A 23,065-nucleotide genomic window follows, 5' to 3' on the forward strand; every position below is an offset into this window, starting at 1 on the left:
AACGGCATTAATATTGAAATGAAAATACGACCACAATCATCTTAACAACATTTAATTCTCATGACCCGTCGATGCAGAATATATCCATTTCGCTAGAATCATTAAATTATAACGATTGGTTTGTTCTATCAACACTCACCATTGTCGTCCAATATTTTCCGCGAAAGATCACCATTTTTGCCATTATCCTCACCCTCCGCTACACCGTTTGCCGCATTTGCCAGCAGGTACGCACCATCGATCGAGTTCAGAAAGTCGATACTGTTACTCAGCAGTGCTGCATCGGAATCGGTACGAGACGTACGGCCATCTTGCCCATCAGTTGCCGCCGGTGCCTTCGCCAGAAAGCGACTTCGCTCGATCGCATTATCATCCTCAGAATCGACATCGACCTCACCACCGTTTCCACCGTCCTCATCGTCACCGTTCGGTTCCGCATCGAAGCGACTTCTTAGCGGCTCGATGCGTCCAACCGTATCCCCACCGTACCCACCCTCATCGTCGAGCGTCAGTTCGGGCAGTTCCTTTTCACCCTTTGCCACCGGCAGCTGCTCAATGTCACCGGGAGCAGCCTGTTCCGGGGACTGGTTGCGTTGGCGTGGTGTATTGCGAAATTCATTAAATGGATTTGGCTCATTTGCATTGGTACCGCGCGTACCACCGGTACCAGCCGGGCCGTTTGCCATCGTCATGCTCATGATGTTGGAGAAGTTATAAATATCCGCTTCATCTGGTGCTAGTGCGATGAAATTTTCCTCCCGATCCCCATCGTCCGCGGGACCGGGCCCGATCGATCCACCCAAGGACAAGGATTCATCCCCGATGGTGCCGGTTGCGTACTCATCGTCCCGTCTGTTTTCCCGCCGATGCCGATGGTTCGCCTGTTGCTGATCCTTGTGTCGCGTAAAGGGAAGAAGAAGAAGAGAAGCGGAGAATGAGAATAAAAACAAAAAACATTAGTCACAAAAGTCATTGGGAAAGTGTTGCTTGTACATTGTACATGCGGAACAATTAATTCGGGTCGGCCGCAACACCGACTTGCCTTTCGGCCCCTTTGCCCCATCCTCTGGGGTTTGGAAAACTTTGTTGGGAAAAGTTTGAAATAAATTAAAAAGATTCCACCGGTACTGGCATGGGTGGGAAAAGCGGTGGGCGTTACCGACCGAAATCAATCACAGCATTGTTTTAAAACGCACTTCACTTTACTTCCGGCATTGTTACCAATTGCCGACTGCTTGTACCACAGCAGAGTGCTGGCCCAATCGGGATCCATTATTCAAATATTTAGAGTCTCGGTAGTCCCTCTAAGACCCCTCGTATTCTAGCGGTGCTATTAATTTAGCAATGGCGGCAAACGCTACTGCTGATGGTGCTAAAGTTAGTTTTAATTAATTTAATTTTTCTGATCCTGCAGGCACCGATGTTGGTTGCTTTGCTGTTGGTGTAGACTGTTGCTGACGGGTTTCGCCTATATCCGGTAAGGATCGATATGAACCACGAGTCAGCAAATTTAACCACGATTCGATTGATTAAGTTGATGTGCGTAGGTTTGGTTTTGATGTGAACGATCGATTGGTGTACGGTAGGCAAATGTGTATGTATGGAAAATGGTAAAAATAAAAATGCTGGTATGCGAATGAATATTTTTTATATAAATTAAGTCCCATCGATTTAAGCATAGGAACACTCGTTTTCAGAATAAGTTAATTCAAGTTTCAAATAACATGGTATGGAATCATGGAATAAAGTTCAACAGAAAGCATAAAAAAATAATGCAGCTTTAATTTCTATACTCAATTTTGTAAACAAATTAAAGTAAAAAAAAAATCCTGCCCGAAAATATCCGGTCCCTTGTGCAAACCATAATTGCTGTCCTCTGGGTGTGACAATAAAATGGTCCAGTTTATGAAATGAGTAAAAATCACAGCATCATTATATGGCATACAATCCGAAAAATTCCTTTCCATTCCATCGCTAACCACAAAAAAAACCGATAAGATTCCGATGCCGTTGTCCCGTACCGCAAGGACGTTCGTAACCGGTCGGTATTTTCATTACGTCCATCCCAAATCCTCCCACGTTGATCGCATAATGTGACACGGGTTTTGCAAGACGCATGTCAAGCAAACACACCCGTGCTTAACGTTCCTCCCGGCGAGGGAATATACATGAACTTCATGCAATACTCTCGCTGACTTTCACTACTACAGTCTGCGGCTAACGATCATCGATTTTTATTTGTGCTCTTATCGAGATGAAAAATCTGCTTTCAATTTTCCTTATCATGCTGGCAGTGCTTTCCTTTTGCTCGCGCCTTTTTTATGCGTATTCTTCCTCGTCCGAACGTGTGTCCACCGTCATCGTACCATCATTATCATCAGTAGCGCCCGACCACCGATTAAGTGTGCAAGTTATGTGCGTACAAATTCTGTTTATCCGCTCGGAATCGGGAGCTTATTCTCGGCGCTCGTTTTTAACACCGTGGGGAAATTTATACACTCAAAGCAACGGAAGGTACTGGTGAATTGTCGTCCATTGTTAGGGAAATACAATGGAACGGCTTCATAAAGTCTGTTTTACTTCTCAATTCTCACCGCATGAAACGTAAGCGCGCGTTTGTGCTTGTTGTTACCACATATTATAATGCTTTGGTTATGGGAAAATGATAGCGGTAAAGAAACAAAAAATGTAAATCCTTACTAATTGAAGATCGGGAAGGTGTTGCCAAAGCAAAACTTTACACTTCATGAGCAATACAGAGGAATTTAAAATTTATTTTCTGGGTACAATCAATCATAGATCTGACTGCGGTTTTACTATTTTTAAGGTTTTGGTTATGAGGAAATTAATTTAATTTTACAGTGTTTTAAATAAATGGAATGCTTCAAACAGCATTACCATTTAATGTATGTTGCTTTTTTAATTTTATTTATATTTATTTATGATTTGATTATTACATCTTTTGCCCGTCTGATCCGTGTAGTATCGGCTTAGCTGGTTAGGATAAAATAAAGGCTAAATAGCGATGACCTAGACGCTTCCTGTGAGAATTATTTTGGAACGTATCTGGAGACCCGTGTATAAACACAATATTACATTTTTTTAAATAATAAAATTATTAGTACTGTTTTGTTGGCATATTAGAATTCTTTTGAAATGAACCCAATAATGGGTAGGAAAATGTTCAAATTTTCATAAATATATTTTTTCCTTAAAATATCATTAAACATACACACACACATTGTGCACATTACCAGGTGATGAAAGATGACAAATATAATATAATATAAAACATTGGCAAAATGCCCATGTTTACCACTACCCGAATGGCCAGCCATGAATGCGTTTGAATAATTTAACTTTGTTATTTCTTATTAATGCAAAACTGCAAAAGCTAACAGAGCATAAAGCAAACAATTTGTCAGAAATCAATAGCGTTCTCGTGCCAATACGGTCATCGCCAGAGTGGGAAATATACCACATTTTGGGGAGGAAAAAAAGCATGATGGAGACGCCTGGTGTTTTGTGGCTACAGCACACCAGCACAAAATCCCCAAACGTTCGTCGGAACGAACAAGATGGATGGAGCAACTGTTGGGTTGGGAGAAGCAGAATAGCAGAGATACGTACGGGAATATGTATACACATTCTCGGGAGGCATGCTGAAGCATTTTTTGCACCCTCGGTCGCTTATTGTTTGCTTGTTGCATTTACACACATATTTCAGTGCTGGGTGTACTGCGAAAATGGTAAATCGTTGTCCATCACTCATCCCCATTCAGGAATTGTTGGATGCCGGTTTTGTTTGGGGTTGGCAAAACAAAAAAAACGAACAACAAAACATACCCATCCATACAAACATAACGCAAAACTCTGTAGGCTGTGTTGAAAAAACATTGCCAAAGCAAAATGGTTCGGTGATCCATTGGCAACAGGGAGAAAAGATGAACTGCCGTACATTTATCTGTTCCCCGCCAACTGGCTGTTCAATAGACAATGGACAAGAGTAGCATTTTGGCGATGTTGGAGTTGGTTTACTTTTTTTCTTGGCTCGTTTGGTAAAAAAACTGTGCAATTGAGTGCCCGATCGATTGAAATGAAGTGAAGATCGTACACAGCAATGACGACAAAGGACATCGATGACACAGAAGGTCATAAATTTACAATCCAAAAGCCGGACTCCGGACTGTCTCCGATGCTGCCAGCTCGATCGCGCGCAACCCGCATCCAAGGCCTCGAGGCAGCGAACGTGCCAGATTACTCCAACGCGCCCGTTTACCGGCGCTTGTTGAAAAATAGACACAATGAAGCATGTTACAAAGTACAGAATTATAGAAAAAAAGGAAAAAAATAAACAAGATAAATGTGATGCTGCTGTGTCTCGTTTTGTCACCCGGTCTCAAGTTTAGCGCGTCGGCTCAATCGATTGATTTTGTGGCACCGGCGGGCCGGATGCGGTGGCAATTTATCAACCGACGGGTGGGCACAAGACGATAGCGACATGATGGTGTCACAGCACCCGTCAAACTGGAACAGCCACCAGCATACGATTTGGCCCGCGGGGCTGACAATCTGCGTGGGAAGTGCGTGAGATAAATGACAGGAGCTGAAGTGAATTAATTCTCACCGCGTGTCGATGATGAGCGACGGGCCCGAAAGTGCCTTAACATAATTTGTAATCATTGTACGAAGCCGCACCGTGTTGGTAGTGCTTAATGTGTTTGCGAGTGTTCGATCGATAAGATCATTCGAACGAGATCCGGCAGTCAAACTTCTGTTTAAACGGTTCAGTTCTAATTAGTGTACACAAGCACACAAACGCACACAGATATACGATGGCATTGACTCTAGTCTCTAAGGGTTGAAGGTTGATTTTGGGCAAACATGTACCGTGCCAATGATTGGAACTCAATTGCTTTCATTTAAGCAAACTATTTAGTAGCTATGAATTGGCCCGCATGAGGAAGTGGTTGCTGACAACCATTAGGATCACGATAATGTCAGGTGTGGTTAGGTTTAGGATGTTGATTTTCCGTACCTAATCGTTGGATTAATTTGTGTGGTTTTAAAAGCATAATTACAAAGGGTAATATAGGAAAATAATGTGTTTTTTTATTCACATAGGAAGAAGTTTCTATAGGATTTTATCTACTCTCTGTTCACATTATTTACTCAACTTAAGTAGGGAATAATTATTTCAAAAGAAAAATGATGTCAAAAGTTTAACGACATTTATGAGGTGGTTTTTTCATATTTTAGTTACGATTTTTAAAGCTTTACAACTAGTTTAAAGTAATGCAATTCACTATTTTATCATTAAACAAAAAGTATTTTTAATTCTAATATATTTACTGATGATAGCCATTTCGATTCAAGAAAGTATTTGTACAAAATGTCTCTCAACTTTATAAATAGTAATGCTAATTTATTTTGGAGAAAAGTCACATTTATGAAAAGACGATTCAGTAATCGTTTTCATGAACCCAAAATAAATGAAGCATTTTTCCAACAAATTGAAGATACCACTGCGAAACTTTCCCTTTTAGCCATTTTTGAAAGAAAAATATATTTTTAAAATACACAATCGGTGTCTTTGTTCAGCGTACAGTAAGGAACGACCCAAGGTATGCAAGCCATTACCGGGCGGTATTGAAGCTTTTATTCACTTTTTGATGCCAAATGGAAACATGCTCGGCGTACGACCAATGCTATGCCAAGCTCGTACCTGCGGAATGCACGTATCGAGCAGAAATGTTTCGAATGTTCCTCTTTTTTCCACTTTTCCCAAACTTCACCGGCCGACCTTCAACGGGTCCTAAGTCAGTGTTGAAATGCTGGAAAACTTGCTACTCAAGCAGCATGCCCATTTTCCTTTTTTCACTATTCTTCTATTCAGCTCAAATGCTTACCCTTTTCTTCGATCGCTGGAAAGAATGTTGTGCCCATACATCAATCTAACAACGTACGGATATGCTTTCATTTCAACACGCCTGCTAAACGTAACAAGCGGGAAACTGCTATTTGAGGCGGGCAAAACCGACGAGAATGCCACAGCAGCGTTCGTGCACAAAACTAGGGTCGAGTAATTCCATTGAACTCAACATCGGCAAAAAAATAACGAGTAAAAGGAATAAATCGGAACGCAAACCTCAAAGAATTAGCCCATTAGGCAAAACCAAACCGCCCGGAAGTTCGGCTATCGATGGCATATTGAGTTTGAATTTCTTTTTCCCCAATTGTTAAGCAACTCGAACGACGCCTCGGCAAATGTCGTGTAGGTTTCATTGATTGGCCCCGGGGTTTTTTTGCTGTTATTTGTTGTTGCTCTTGTCACTCACACCCAGATGTCCTTTTTTTTTGGTTGTCCATGTTCACCATCGTACCCGGTGTTACGGTTATTTTCTTTAGTCATTGTGCGTGCCAAGACGCGTCACCGAACTTTCTTCACCCGAGCGAGCTGGAACAATCAATCCCGGCTGGAGGCATTTGTTGCATGCCACCTTTCTTCCTTCTCCCGGTTCCTTCCTTTTCCCGCTGGTTTCACACAAGTTTGATTGTGCTCGGAAGTGGAAAAAAGGGTTTTTCTGAGAAAGATTTATCACCAACGGTTAAGGTTGTCAGCGAAACGTGCGTTGATAGGGGACGGATAATTGGGGTGGAGGAAGGAGCGAAAAGGGGTTGAAAGGAAACCACATTGAGAACTTCCACTTCACCTGGTAGTGCGCGTGCATGGGATAAAAAGTCGTCGTAAAAATAAAACTTTCCTCGAGCGCAATTGATCCGTGCTTCCAGGGAGGACCCGGAAAACGTTCGCAAGCGAGGGAATGGGGAAATATATATAAAAGGGATGAAGTGAATTTGGACAGCGAAGGGCAACGTAAATCAATTACGCAGCCAGCAGTCGTTCAATGAAAATTCAATTAGGTTCGGATGTTGTTTCAGTGGCGGACGATTTTCCGACCTCCAAACTCCACACCAATTCGGCAAATACGTGGGATAAGCGTACTACCTTGGTAACGTGGAGGGTTGGTCGACGACGGTTAGTGATAGACTCTGGGGAATAATTACTCTCGCTCCGTCGCGGACAATTCAGCCTCATCATACCCGGCTCGCTCACTACATTCAACTCCACGCCATCCCCCGCTCCCTTCCCCAACTGGTCCACGTTTCCATGAAACGATAAGTCGCCATTATGGTAATTTTATTGACTCCCGCTATAATCAGATTAACGGAAAATTAAGTCCATACATGGATCCCGGGTGGATGGTGTTGGTACGTGGGTTGTGATGAAATTTTCCAATGCTCTCGAAGCACCCCCGGTTGGTGTGCTTCGATCGCTTACCGTTCGATTGTTGCAAAGTGCTTAGTTAAGTGTCCTCCGGTGGCGTTGATTGATACAGATGACGTTAGTTTCCTTTACGTGATTAGCCCCTGGCCGGGAGGGATGTCTATGAAAATTCTTCCCCTTCGGGGTGAAGTTTCTAACGTCCGGAAAGGTTATACAGTGGCAATAATCTTGTGTCAATTATATTTCCATTCTTTGCATAGTGGAGTTGCAGTGGACAAAAGTTTTTGTTTGTTGAAATCTTAAGGAAAATTTGGATGAATAATTCGTTGAAATCTTATGAAATGTTAAAAAAGGATTCAACTATGAGAACCAAAAAGAAACAATTTGATAAAAATATATTACCTTAACAATCCAATAAAAATTTACTAAAAAAATTAAAATTGACAATTTTAAATTATTATTATACACAAATAAAAGCTTAATGTACTGCTTCAACAGTAACAGTGGGTTAGGAAGCTGTAAAGTATCTGATAAAAATTAATTTTTATTTGAAAATAATACCAAATCTTATCCAATAAAATCCCGCAGTGCTTTTCTCTTTCTCATTGTGTACAGTATGTTAAACCAATCGATGTATGAATTATTATTGCGGATGATCATTTTGAATGGATGCCAACTGTTTCTAGCCACGTCAAATAAACTGTCGGAAACATAAATGAGCATGAACAGCGTAGTATCGTGTTCTTCGAAAAATAAAAAAAATATTATAGTCCTTGGGTGTATTTATGAGGATAGCCGAATGATTTAGCAGGATACGAACAAACAGCCGTGGGATGGCATCGAACGAGAGCACAACGATTGAGGTTACGGCCCTTCTGTCAATCAAAGGTGTTTGATTGAGTGACGTTTGTGAACGATAATTAGTGCAGCAAAAGTGCATACTGTTTTGCTGATGGCAAAGCAGTTCCGATGATTGATGACCAAAATTGGTTTCCAGCGATGTTAATTATCTTTAAGCTTAATGATTGGTTATCGCCGGTGGGTATTTTAAATGAAATGATTGTTATATTTAACAACCGTTTCTTGCATGATTTTTCATTATATTTACTTATATGTTAGTCAGAATATTTGCTTCAATACAATAAGAGCTTTCAATCTTACCGTAAGTACCAAAAAACCCTGTTGCAGTCGTTCTTGCATCTGTTCCCCATTCACCGTACCGACCGGCCAAGGAATCGTTTTGATAGAATGCTACACACAATCCACCTAATGAAAGCCTAATCGTACAAATTGGATCGATTGCCGCCAACCGATAAGACCACACCCGGCAGGGAAAGGTTTTCCTAAAGGTATCCTTTTTTTTTTGCTTTCATTTGTTTCCGTCCACTACTTTCGCGCTGCCTTTTCCCCGGTCTGGAAATCAAAACGTTTCGTTGTAATCATTGATTACAGCACTTTTATAGCGTTTTCCAATTTTGCGGACGTTCGCCCCTATTTCAGCAAAAGCACCAGGAAGGAAAGTCAAGCTTTGTGGGGGGAAAACCTTTGTGAAGGTTGCTTTTTTTCGTCTAAATTCAATCAACTGGTCGGTCGGTTGGATGGTTGATCGCTTACGGTAAGATCAAAAATCTTTATCCATTTCTGTTCCGCTTCGCTTCGTTCGGTTAGGATGTTTATGTGAAGCTTTCGGATTGACAGGAGTGGAGCTGAGGCTGAGGTTTGCTGCATTTTATGCGTTTGTCACATAAAAACCTTTTAACCACGTTTGAAGGGGATATGTTCGGTAAGCATTGTTATGGATTTAGCTAATAAAGTGATATGAAATGCGCTTAGCTTTACAAGCAACTTAAGAGAGTTTGATAGTGTTTGTAAAATAGTCTTAAAATAAATTCGCATGGACCTAAAGTCGGAACAATAATTTGTTTCCACTATGAATTTTACACTTTTTCTTTTCTTCGTTTGTTAAACGATTTTATGTATTAATTAAAGGAATTATTAATGCATGGTTTCTTGTTTATAAAGTAATATCATATTGCTCTCTATTATCGAAAACTTTTGTGGGATAACTTGTATGTGTTGTTAGCGATGTAGCTCACGTAATTTACCTTAATTAATTGAAAGGCAATTAGTGTACTTAAGAAGGATAAGTAAATATCAAAAAACAGAGGTAGGAAAATTGAAAAGAGAAAAATAAATAATACAGAGCAAACCAGTGAAGAATGGAGAGGAATTTTTAAAAATTACGAAGTGATTATACACAACCGGCCCGTGAAAAAATGAACTTAAATATGTTGAAAATAATTTGAAAACTTTATAAAAATAGTTCCTAGTTATTTACATACATATTGCACAGATCGAAACTGTCTCTACTCCGCCCTATCACAATTGCCTTAACATGTACGTTCATAGCTAATACAAATTCGTGAAAACGGAAGTAAAAGTATATGAAACCAATCTTAGCTTAATTAATACTTCCAACTAGATGAAGCTTAAGTGAAACTACAGTACGACTGACAAAAAGAAGGCAAAAAAAACTTGTGTTCGGGAAAACAGTAGTTTATTGCAACTGAATTCCAAATAAATCTTTTCCAAAAACTGGTTTGCTATAAAAAGTCATGAATAAACGCAAATTTTCGATGATGCTAGCAGAACATGAACCGAATCTGAAGCTTAGCGCCTGGTAGTATCTGTTCGTTAGGGAAAATTATTACCATTTCGTTTTAGCTTAACTATACCTAGTTTCCGAACAGTGAAAAAAAATTCCCCAACTACCCCGAAAGAGCAAAAGTGAGCTTTTCCTCGATCGAACAGCACAAGGCACCGTGAAAAGATTTTTTTTTATTAAGCTCTACAACTAGCCAAAATCGTGTGCCGATAGCTTCTAATAATGATGTACCTTTCCAACGCAAAAACCGTATACGCCACAGAACGTCACACGGGCCATGATGTAATCCGATTTGCTACCCACATACGGGAACGTTGCAACCTTTACGTTAGGTACGCCGTCCAAAGGAACCGGGCGCATCCTAAAAAGCGTTTCCATCTTCAAAAGCGGGAATGGTTTCCCCATGCCAAGAACCGGGTGAGGTTTCTCAGAAAAACGTTCGTTTTTGTGGTTTGTTTGTTTTTTTCTTCTTGCTGCTATTTTTCTACCCCATAAAACCCTGCAGAATGGATAAAAGACTTACCTTGGAATTGGGTTTAGCTTCCGCCGTGCTTGCTATGGAGGGTATGGAACCGTCTGTAAAAATGCGACAATCCGGAGCAACAGCCGAACAGGAACGACCGAAAATGGGTAGAAAAGAGAAGATAAAAATAACGATCAGATTTAGATAGGGTGAGCTGAAAATGTTCAGTTAGCGAAATATGATGAACCCATCAGCTCGGGAGTCGCTTCCCAGGCTGTGGTGCATCCACGCTGTAGGTTAATATAATAATCGATCGATGAACATTTCGTTCCTTCGTTGCCCTAGATGAAACAAAACATCAGGTGATGATTGATGTATGATTGCCAATCATGTCGCCGTTAGACGGAGTTATAGTGACTGAATCGGTTCGGAACATGTATGTAGGTCAGTCGGGTGGCATTTCGATGTTCACAATCAACCAAAAACCGGGCAACGGTTTACCAAAAAAATAATTATTGAATAGACAGAGCCATCCTTCCAAAACATACGCATACACGAACAGCGTGGCGTGCCCTTATGGGTTTTCCGTACGTCGAAGCGCACGGACTACGGTCCGTCGTCCCTGAAGCGATGATGAGTTTTTCAATTTTCATTCCCAAAACCCACTGAAAGGGATGGGGTTCTGCTGAACGATTTGAGGTCCGCAGTCGAACGGATGCTCAAGGTTTGACCTGAATTCCGTATCCCAATCTCGACCGGGAAACGACAAGCATAACGCCATTGCAGTACAACCATGGTTGCTGTTAATTAAGAAACTAATTTTAAATTTTCTTGTACCAGTTTGTATGACCGCATGTGTGTGTGTGTATGTGTGTGTTTTTCTCATTTCCGGAACACCCGTGTACCCGGATGGGGTTAAAATTGGATGGATGGAAAAAGCAATGGGGGGAAAAACAAACATTCCAGATTGAGCCTCAAGCACAACGCTATGGAAACCCGTACCCAGTAGGTAAGTGCCGCTCTTGGTGATACATTGTCCAGTGTGGGGGCACAGAAAACCCTTTCAAACTGTTACCGAATGTCGACTCCCACCGGAGCAACCATTTGACAGGGATAAATTTACGCGACTAATGGCCGAAACAGACACGTCTCGGTTTGTGGAAAATGGATCGGAAAATGCAACCCAACCCTTCCCCATTTCCCCCATTCGTACCGTTTTGTGCGATAATTTTACGGTCTACAATTTCATTTTTATTCGCAATCATCTTCTGATTATGGTGTAGCTATCCTCCGCTCCTGGATAGAAATGCAACCAGGAGAGAAGAAAAGAAACGAAGATTTTTTTTCTTTTTTTCTTGTTTTACAAAATATATCCTCTTACACCGAAGGCAAACCGAAGATCACTACTGTCTCACGTTTTTCTTCGTGTGGATGGAAAGAAGAAGCGGAAAAAACCCCGAAACGGTTTAGTTTGGATTTTACATGCCTTCCCTGCATTGCATTGCTCCATTACTTGATCTACTCTCAGCTCACGGTTTTCCTTCCCTTTTTTGCCGTGGCAGAAACGGTCATTCAAACAGCAAAACCGTTCGTTTCCATTCACGTTTCCAACGTTACGATGGCGCTGGAATAGTGGTAACAATTTCAAATCACGTTCCATCGTCTTGATATGGAGCCACTTTTCTTTTCGTGCCAAAGCCAACGTGTAAAGCAGCGGCAGTGTCCTGGTTCAGCATTTTTCTCAACCAAATTGAGCGTCAGTTTTCAGTTTTGGTTTCCGTTTTTCTTTCGCGCACTGTTCGTGTAGCGAAACGTGCGCTTTTGCTTGATTTCTTTCCCAATTTCCCCGCTGCACAAAGCAGATGGTTGCAATGTGGCGGGAAGTGGAGTTTTTTTTCTCCCTTTCTTTTGCCCAACACTTTCCCAAACGTGAAAACATTCAACCTGCATGTTACATCCCTACAGGTTGATCATATATTTTTACATACCGGTTGAGGGATGATAGCTAAGAGTATGAGGAAAAACGCGTGCCAAGATGATGAATAGTTCCGGGTTCAAAATTATGTGCCAACGGTACTGGCCGAAGGTGAAAACTTTTGCCGTACAAAATTGGTTGACTTAAGCTCGTGCTCTTTTTTTTCGTTATTGTAAGACGTACCGGACATCGGAGCTTTGGCTGCCGGAGATGACTCCGGCTGCTTCATACATCACAGATACCGCCCAGTGCTGTTTCTGCTTCATCGAGCGTGACTCGAGAAGATGCTGGACGATATTCGTGCCCGGGCACGATGAGATGACGGTTTTGATTTAATGGTACCGAGAAGGGCGGATATACTGCTGAAAGGATAATGGGTGGCTGGCTGGTGATGGTGATGGGACGATATCCTTCCAGTCCCATTCTTCCACGCCCGGCCGTCTTGCTTCAAACTTAAGAACCATCAGTCAACGTTGACTTGCCGGCTGCTATGGATGGCAAAATGGGGTTTTGCCGATGCGACGGATGCAACTTTTCAATGGATTAACTTTTGCGATAGCGTTAGGTCCACGTTCACGATTCCTGATTCTCGTGCTCCAGCTGAAGCCAACGGCAGAACAAAATATGAGCTAAAGTTTGATTATTTGGTGGGTTTGGCTGTTGTAGTTCGTGACCGTGATGGGTGACTATGCTAAAGAATGCTATAAAATGTAGCAAAGAACTTTGGCCCGGTTACCATGTTGGGTTGTAATCTTTAGTTGCGAAATTTGCTATTAGTTTTGGGCAAGAAGTTATTTACGAAGGTTACGCATTACTTTGTATCATTATTGCAAGTGACGGATTATGTTATGCAAGTATCGTAAGAGGAATAATTTAACTTTCCTTAGTCCTTATATGCATCATATCAGAATATGGACACATGATCGGAATTAGTATCGTTGCGTTCATCATTCATGAAATTATTATTATAATGAGGATCTAAAACTAAAGGATCATTAAACTATTATGTTTACACTGGAAAGGGGGAGGGTGGTTTGGTGGGAGTTTAAATTTGTGTTACGTAACTTTAAATAAGATACTTCTGAAATTCTGGATTTTTAATGCATTTGTGAAAAATTAAAAAAAAATAGTAACGAAGAAACGATTCTTCAACACCAACAGAACATCCTACCCGTATAGTATACAAGCTCATTTTGAAATAATACATATGGGTAGTCCCAACAAGGAACCCAAGGGACATGGAGTTGGGTCTGACTAAAAAGTGGCGTTCGCCTTTTCTTCCATTTTCCAGCATTGAAAAGAAGGACGGAAATATGATCCTGTAGAAATATGATCCTGCGTAGGATTGAATGAACGAGAGGACGAAGATACGATCGTACACTACCTAGCACATGGGAGGGATGCTATCTGAATCTCGCCTGTAAAAAGTGCGAGCTTTCCCAGTCGGGTAAGCAGGCGATCGGTAGTAAATATTACTTCTTAATATAATGCTCTCTTGTCATCCTATGGTCCTTGTGCGAGCTAACGAGATCATTTCAATTTTCATTGGTTGAAAAAACATCAGTACATAAGATCTACACTATGACACATCTTTCTGCAGGAGTACTGTATGTCTCAACAGTATAAAACCGGTGTCATCAAACGCTCAGGTTATTCACGTAGGTCACCTTTTATTCGATTTAGCTGTAAACGATAAGGTAAGCAACAATCAACTTTAAGCTTCCCAAAAGACATTTTGCTACACCTGTCTTACATCAGAGAAGTTCCTAGAAGGAGCCATGTCCCGATTGATTGGAACCATACAGTCGTTGTAGATACAATTCACTTTCAAGTCCTCACACCTGCTGTTACCTATATTCATCATGTCACAATCCTTTTATCATCTTTCTGATACCAATTTTCAGATCCAGGAATTTGTCCATATTGCAAATGTATTATTCCACGAAAAACTTATTGGAAACCTTTTTGTTTTCTGTTCACAATTTTTCACATTTGCGATCAATAGTCAATTTGTATTTTTTGGTTTTGGCTCAGAAATTGATTTTTCCGTTTGCTCCGTTTTGCTTTCAATTAAAATGGTAATTGCTTTATTTTTGTCATGCAAACATTGTGAAAAAGATGTATGGACAGTTTGGTTCAAGAATTTTTTTTATCTTTTTCTGTTTTGACACTAAAAACTTGGAGATCCTGCCATAATAATAGGAGTAAATAAATCATGCAATACATCATATTACTTTACAAATCAGCGATAGTGAGCCACCGTGTAAATTTGAACGTTATTCAACCAAAAAGTTAAAGCCCATTGAAACAAGATACTTCCGGATGATATAATTCACCATGACCGATGTATCGGGAACGTGCTGAATTGGGTAAGAAATGTGCCCGCCCCGTCCCGGCCGATTGCTGCAGAAAATTACTCTCGCCCCAACACGCCAACTCGCACGGGAAGAAAGGCGACCTTTTCGCTAATGAGGCAAAAGTAACTTTTAATGAGATCACGATAGCGCCAACCAGCACTGCGGGGATGATTGATTTCGTGTCCTGCGTTCGTCGTCGGTTCGTTATTAAAACACTTGCGCTACTGTTACTTGCAGGTGATCTATTAAAGCTGGGCAAGAACGAGCACTCCATTATCAGTGCAATAAAAAGAAAAACACACTCGATCGAGTGGGTGTTTTACTGCGAGGTGAGCATTTTCAGCAGCAATTGTAGCAATAAATCGCGATTTTATGTTGTTATTTAACTTCGTCCAAACTTTCGCACTCTCGCGCTTGATTGCGCCGGCTTTCCGAACATTGTTTTATCTGTTCCATTTCCAGGCAGCGTTCGACGTGGGAAGATTCGGCTGTAAAACATGGTCGGGTGGGTTGCTTTTCGGGATTGCTTGGTTGGAAGTGGGAAAGTTCCTGATTTGACAACCCATTTCTACATAACTGTCTCGAACCCGCAAGGCAAAAAGATGATGATATCGATAACCTGCGTGGTACGGTGGCTGAATCAAACCCCTTTTCATGGAAAGGTTACATTCGGCCGGTATAATTTACCTCTTTCATGCACAAACTTTGCGGGCAGATGGAATGGCCAAAGTTTCGCTGCCCGTTAATTGAGTTTTGTGCCCGGGAGTGTCTTGTGGCCGGGACCGTAGGATGGCAGGGACAAAATATAGCTTGTCTTTGTAAACTCACGGTTCGGTGTGGAGATTAGTGGTGGTTGTAGGTAGCAGAGGAGCAACAGGGCAGGATGTTATCCACTCTAATAGCTGCCCGTCTTAGCCTTGCTCCTTTACTGATGGATTTATGTAGCAATCTCAATTTGAAGCTAATGAAGCGCCACGCTTTTGGGGGCGTCGCGTAAAGTACGGTTTTGCGGGAAGGAAATCCGAATTGAAAATTTGTTTACTGAATGGGATAGAGCCGGCTAAACATGGATCGATCAAGAGTACAGTGGAGTATGGTTTTTGGTACGACGGGGAGGTGGAAAATATATTTAATTGCACAAACATCAAAGCAAAGTTGTGTTGTGATAAATCAGTGTAAGTAAATCAGAAATTTCGCTACGTCTGTATTCCGAGAATTGCAAAATAACTTATTTACGGTTTTCGAAATTAATCGCTGAGGTAAGACTGGGCACAAATTACTTTTCCCCAAATAGGAAAGAAAATCGGAGAACGGATTTTTTGCCAAGTCTAATCCTCCTTCGTTGAAGTAGTAAAGTAGTAATGTTCATTAGCTGTGATAATGTAGTAATATTTATTGTTATGCAAAAATATTATGAATGCTAGAAATTGGGTCATCGGATGGCATAACCACAAGCTATGTAAAGCGACTATTTTTAGTATAATTTTCCATGGAGTTCGTAGTGTAACGATTCAGTGTTGAACATTTTTCGGTCGGGTTAATTCGTGGTTACGTGAATTTTGGAAACCTTATTATGGCTGTAACACAAACATTGCATAATGGCCGAGGTAGGAAGTCGACCGGAAACTTTGTGGCCAGCTTTTTAGAGCGTAAATTCATTTCCATTGAAATTTTTGGGCCATTAATAACTTACGGGGATATGATGCAAAATAAAAGAGCAAAAATCTAGACGAAGGTGCAATTATGTTTAATTTTACATTATGACATAATCGTGGAATTATTTATAAGTACGATCTTCCGAGTATAAACGCAAGCTAAAATGCTTTTTGATACTCAAAACGATTATAGAATCTTTTTTTGAGAAAGAACAAAATGAAATCAAATAACATCAAAAGCATTTCATTACTGTCTCGTATAAAAACAATTCTACCTGTAACAATTCCATTAATACCACAGGATAATAAATTTAATGGAACAATACATCATAGACCGTTGTCCCCCAGCGCATGATGAGGGATTGTACAATTAATTTAACAACCGTAGGCGTTGCATGAAAATAGAATCGTGCTGATACGGGACCGTAGTGCTGTAAAAAACAGGCAGCCCACAAATTCCCTTCTACCTGAAGAGTGCTTCCATGCCAGCCATAATTGATTCTTATCCCTACCAATTGTTTCAAGTCTTTATCAACAAAATTCTTGCTGAGAAATGTTGTGTAAGCACGCGGGTCAGTTGCGTCGTTACGGTTCCGCGGCCAGCTTCGGTGCGGTGAAAATAATGAAGCAATATTTTGACAGCTGCAAGGACCTTCGGAGCGTCTTACGCGGCTCGCGGTTTTTGTGCGACCAGCTGTGGCGGTACGGAACTTTGCTACACCCCTCCACCCTAGAAGCCAAAACCCAGGTACACCGGGTGATGGTTTAGTATAATTAATTTTAATCGCTGCGCCAACGGTTTCGCCTTCGCGGTTGCGACCTCCATGCCGGTCGGCGACCAAGCGACTGTGTCCAAAACCGTGGTTTGGTCACGGTTGACTAATAGCTGGCGCAGGCAAAACATGGAAACTAGCAGAATGCTGACTTGGCGTGCGGTAATTGAATAAAATTCTAATGAGCGTTTTAATTTACTTTAATTAGCGGTAAAATTGCCACCCCTGGTGCCATCCTGGTGCCTTGGGTTGGTTTTGTACCGATGCTGTACCTTTCGGCGGAGCAGACAAACAGGTGCAAAAAAGAAAAGGCAGACTGCCAGCCCACGTGATAATATGCGAGAGCGAATAGCACTGGCAGCGGGCTCCGTGTTGGCTTTAATGATGTAAATGAGTTACGGTTTTTGCTTATTTTCAGCAGCCTATTTCTAACCGTACGCAAGTATGTAGATGATGTAGACCCAGTCAGAGCTTTCCTGGTGTTATACGGTGTTGCCTACCTTGCAGGGGCGAAGTGAAGCGAAGTGAAGGACACAGCTACAACCTCGGTCAGGAATGGTGCGTATGCTTATTGATTCTTGGCTGCTCGATGTCGATCATCGATCCGGGTCGATGGTGTAAGATTCTACCTACGTCGAAATGTTCTGTGAAACTTGCGGCGGTCGTATCAAGTTGCTGCTAATAGTACCGGAACCCGAGCTCACTGGATAATTGGAATTATAATTATGAATCATTTCTTGGTAGCGTGTTCGGTGAGCGTTTGTCTACCTTTCATCTTCCACTGCAACAGGGTGGTTTGGAAGAGGGGACACGATGAGATAGATTTTTTTTAATTGACTTATGAAAATAAGCTTCGTGCCGTAGATTTGTAATTTTATTAAGCACCTGCAACACCTTTTTAATTTTGAAGCAAAATTAATACTTCATATGAACATATAAAGAAAACTCTTAAAAGCACTACCATGCTAAAGATTTAACATGAAAAATAAACCTTTATTCATCATCCTTGCGTTACGTGCGTTGGAAATACGTGTGCATGCAGAAAATATCTTCAAAAACTCCATCCGCTCGTTCCAGCGAGCGTAAGAAGCAAGCAGCAAAATGAAGGAAAAAAAATACACGAAAAGATTAATGATACAAGAATGGAGTGAAAATTGCATGGCAATATACGTATTTCACCCGCACTCGTTTCTCAAGTGGTGAGAATTCTTTTTGACTAACAAAGCGAACCGTTGCTAGTGCCAGACCCCAATGGCTGGCGATGCTTTCCCGGACGTTTGTTTTTCACTTCGCGTACTATTTCCTTTTTGTAAAGTAGTTGAACATTTCTCTCACATTTCTATATTATTTGAAGGGTGCGGTAGTACGAGAGTTCGAGTGCAGCACCAAAGGGAAGAGATGCTCCTCATTCGGGGTTTTCCCCGGGCCGGTAGCGTGGGGGCGAATGTTGAAAAAGAAATTAACAGAATGTGTAGTGAATAGTTTATGAAGCGGTTCAACTGTTCCAACCGACATCCTACACGTTCAGCTTTGAAAGCCAGTATCCGTTCAATATGTGGGTTTTAGGAGTGTTTTTTCCAGCTTTTTTTCTCTTGTTTTTCGTTTGCCAACCAGCAAAAATAAATTAAAACAAGAATAAACCGGAACGCTTGAAGCGGTTCGTACTCCTTTTTTTCTTTCCTTTTTAATGTATAGTTAAAAGAATTGCAAAGAACAGAAATATTCACACACACAGAGACCACTAGAACGTATTGAATCGACATGCATTGAACGAGAAAAAGAGAGAGAGAAGGAAAAAAATCGAGGAAGCATACAACAGGAAGCATAGAATGCAAAGCAACTACAAATATCGATCCATTTATTTTTGCATGAATTCCGTGGGTAGACCACTTCAGACGAGATTTATCGTCGTACAGTATGTTCTACCCTTGTGTGTATGTGTGTATGTAGCAGGAGCTTTATATCTACTTAAGAATCCGTAGCTACCAGTCAGAATCGTTCGTACGAAACCGGGTGCCTTTTCATCAAATCATATTTTTCATCTTTCATTCACCGTTCGCTGCATATTCGAGCGCAAAGTGCGAAACCCACCCAACATCCGACATGTTGGATGCATGTTTTGCGGTGTGTTAAGATCGTTTGGTAGGTAGCAAGCTATTTATTTTCATTCTTTTGTATGTAGAATCACACACACACGCGCGCTCGTGTATAAATAGCTTTATCACATCTTGTAGATGCCAGGACAACAGAATCCGAAACATTTGCTGGTGTAGCTTTTTTTTGTTCGTGTGTAATATATAGAATTTTTTCTGTTATTTGCTTGGTGCTTTATTCATACACCGCGTTAGCTGTTGATCTTCCGACCTACGGGTACGGTTAGCTTGGTAGAAGGCTGTATATATGGATCACGCACGCGTGTCTTATGACGGCAAAAGAAAATCACTTATGCAATCCAACGCAACATAGTATCCCGGTCATGGCACCAGCGCCTGGCGAGTATGCAATATCGTTTCTCACACTCGTTTGATGTGCAGCCTTGCAGTGGTGGAAGCGAACCTTGCGAGAACCCTTCATCTATTAAGCTTGCTGGTCAAAGGTGATCCTTGTGCATGTGCAGACGAACGTGATCAAGCGTGATTCGTTTGATGTTTATTAAAAGACACGTCCGCAATGGTTAAGTGAGGGAACAAACTATAATGAAGCTTTCGCAAGCACACGACACAAGACGTTCTATCTTTTGCTTTGGCATGATTGGAGGAAGATGGGGTTGCCGTATTCTTCCTTTCGAGCATGGTTAAGTGAATTTTATTCATGCATATAATAATTTTCACACTATTTGTTGGTTTTTTTTGGTAGGCTAATCCCGCTTGCTGCTGGTATTGAAGGATCAGAACACTGTCTCGGTAAAAGTGACAGCAACAGTGCTGGTTTGTGGCATATCATTCGGGTTACAGCGGTCGAAAGACATCACAAGCACTCATGGAATGGAAGTTACGCTTGATTTCATTCAAGCAGATGGTTATTTGACTTACCCTGGCGGGTATGCCGTACCCGCAGCACATCCCGCCGGACGACTGCTTCCGCACCGAACAGTCAATGGTGCGCTGTGTAACGACAGCCAAATATGTTGCTTTGTTCTCTTGTGTTTGGTGCATTGGAAGATAAGTGTCCCGTACTGCCTTCGTCTCGTACGGTGGCGAATATGTTCTTTGGCACTGGACGTGCCTTTTGTCAAGCCGCCTTTGTTAGTGCATGGAACGGTGCCAATGTAAATGGGATCATATCAAACGACCTTTTGCAAGGAACTGTCGAACTGTGTCTTCGTCAAACAGACGAGCTTTTGGTGATGAAATTTGCTACCCGGTTTTTGGGAGTATAAGTGCTTCAGCACTTCCAAATGTGCCAAGTGTCAAAGGTTCAATATTTGAGTAAGTTTCGGTTAAACCAAAAAAAGGGTACTAAAGTGTGTGTTTGGTTGTGTATCCATATTTGTTCAGTTCTGGCAAATGTAAATTCAACACTTTAACCATCAAAAGCTTTTACGGGAAAAAGGGAACCGGTTGCACATTGATGCTGTCCCAGTGTGTGAGTGGGATAACCCTCTACTTATTGTGGAATGACTGCTGGTATGCATATTCCGTAAGCTCTTTAGGACAGCAACGACAGCAAAAACACACTTCAAAAGTGTGTTTTTTTACCCGTCTCCATTAAAATCAATTCCGGTCAGTTCAGCCAGCAGTGGTTTGCGATCGGATTGAGCACAGCACAGATTGAAGCGCCCACGTGCGTAAAATCAGGTTTGTTACAATGCCGTAAAACAAGTGCGCAACATTACACTCGAGTGCAAGAGAAAAAGCATCGAAAGCGGGAATGTGTCGTTCCCGTCCTTCACGCACACTGTTGCGTGCGTACGAGAGCGAAAAAGGCAAAGAAACTGGTCCCCAACAGCTTAAGGAGTAATATAAAAATAATCGTAAAATGTTACAACTTTCTCTCCCATTATGCAATCAATTTTACAGCTATCCCCTCCCTACACACACATACGACCGCTCCCCCCGACTTCACCACTTTCTGCCAGGCTTTAGTGACTTTTTCCGTGTCAATTGCTGCATAAAGCAGCATCGTAACCAAGGCAGAGCCTTACGACCGGAACAATCGCATACCACATTAAAAGTGGGCAGGACGTAACATGGCTGCATCGTTGGTGGGAGTTGGTTTTATTTTTGCCTCCCTCCCCCCCACCCTCTTTCCGTACCCCCTCTATCTCACAGCCCGTCCAACGCCCGTTTGTGTCATCGCCATAATTTTGGGGTATTACGTCTTGAGACCGTCGTTTCGGATGTCGTTCGGTTGGAGTGTTATGAGTAATTTCATTAACTCCCATTTATCCGCCCACTCGCTACCAAACGCGTGTCATTCGCGCCGAACTTCATGTGCGTCTCGTTTTTTTTTTGGGTGGCTGACCGTTGTGGTTGGTTTCCCCTAACCGTCTCTTCCACAAAAATGGTGGTTATAGTTCACGAAATATCACTCACCACGGTCTGAGCAGTACCGCGTGGGAAGATCATTGTTTTTTTTTGTTTTTGTTTTGGGAGATTTTTTTTTATAAAAAGGTATCGAGAATATGAACCCAAATACCCTCCCGAAAAAAAACCGTTGTTGTTTCGCGAAACACCGCAGGCAGTGGAAAAATGGTAAATCATCGTAATCATTTCATTTGCCCTTTGAGGATGGCTAATAAATGTGTGCTTCAGGCTGGGCTGGGTTTACTACTGCACCCAACATGCCTTGCTTCTCTGAACGATCGCTGTCATCGTGTTTGTCCCGGTGTATGATTTGATCCGGAAATATTGTATATAAAGCTTTATACACCTTAGCACAACTTCATCAACTTTTGCCGTAAAATGTGCACCTCATTGTTTCGCACTAAAAACGAAGAAAAAACAGACACATTCGGCACAGCATAAGGGTAAGTTTATTAAAACTCGCTTCAAAAACGCTTGGCTTATGTTTGTGTGAATATGAACGACAGGTCACAAAACGGTAAACTGAAAACCGGTGCCGTGAGACAGATAAAATAGAAACGATGTACGGGGAGAGAGAACGAGAAGATGAAAAAAAAACACAATCGACAATTCGTTGCAAAAAGGGTACAACCTTAAGGAAAGTTTTCCAAATGCTTTAAGGTGTAGGAAAATGGCACTTTTTCGTTTCTTCACATCGTTCCACAGATTACGATTTTGCTACGTTCCGATCCTTCTGTTTCGAGGTGCTTTTTTTCTTGCTTCTTCATTTGATTTTTCGGCATACTTGCCCCTTCGGTAGGTTCATAAGTCGTTTCTTCAAAAAAGAAAAAAAGCTTCATCGGTGACACCAGCCACCATTGAAGTGTAGCGCCCACCAATGTTTCCGTGCATGGGGTCGGACAAAAGTGGTCGTCAAAATTGACAAAGATGAGCCCTTCTGGAAAGTGGTCATAAATTATCCCACCATCATATTCGTTGCCGTTTGCCGTGGCAAATGAATTTATATTAAATTTGTTTTCTTTTCTCTCTCTCTCTCTCTCCATTCCCTCGAGCGATGTATTTTACAGCGGTTTTTTTCTGTTCTTCTCTCCTGCATTTCTTGTTTTATGTGTCGTTTCGTTACGCTTTTCCCCATGATGAAAGTTAGCCAGCGGAGGAATACAAAACGGATCGGACGCGTAATGAAAGTTGTTCGTAACGGGAGGTTGAAATTTGCATAAAGAAAAGTCATCCCAATTGCTGCTTGGCCCTTCCGCATGCCTGGTAGCTGGTACCGAAAGGGCGTAGACGTAACGGCCCCTTAAGCCGATCGTGTCTACACGTCCCACGCATCAACACTTTCCAGATACGGCTTCGGGGCGCC

The 23,065-nt window shown here is 41.7% G+C and overlaps 1 protein-coding gene across 1 annotated transcript in view; it reads right to left on the minus strand.

Annotated features, from left to right (window-relative positions):
* The window catches only part of LOC125775217 (uncharacterized), a 46,316-nt gene that overhangs the window by 5,969 nt on the left and 17,282 nt on the right, over window positions 1-23,065 (minus strand). Inside the window, exons 2-3 of the mRNA XM_049445803.1 lie at window positions 10,477-10,529; window positions 140-893 (exon numbers count right to left, since the gene is read on the minus strand). Of these exons, the coding sequence (XP_049301760.1) occupies window positions 140-893; window positions 10,477-10,529 (807 nt within the window). The remainder of the gene's footprint in view (window positions 1-139; window positions 894-10,476; window positions 10,530-23,065) is intronic.

The sequence above is a fragment of the Anopheles funestus genome, chromosome 2RL (assembly GCF_943734845.2).
Source record: "Anopheles funestus chromosome 2RL, idAnoFuneDA-416_04, whole genome shotgun sequence".
Lineage (NCBI taxonomy): Eukaryota > Metazoa > Arthropoda > Insecta > Diptera > Culicidae > Anopheles > Anopheles funestus.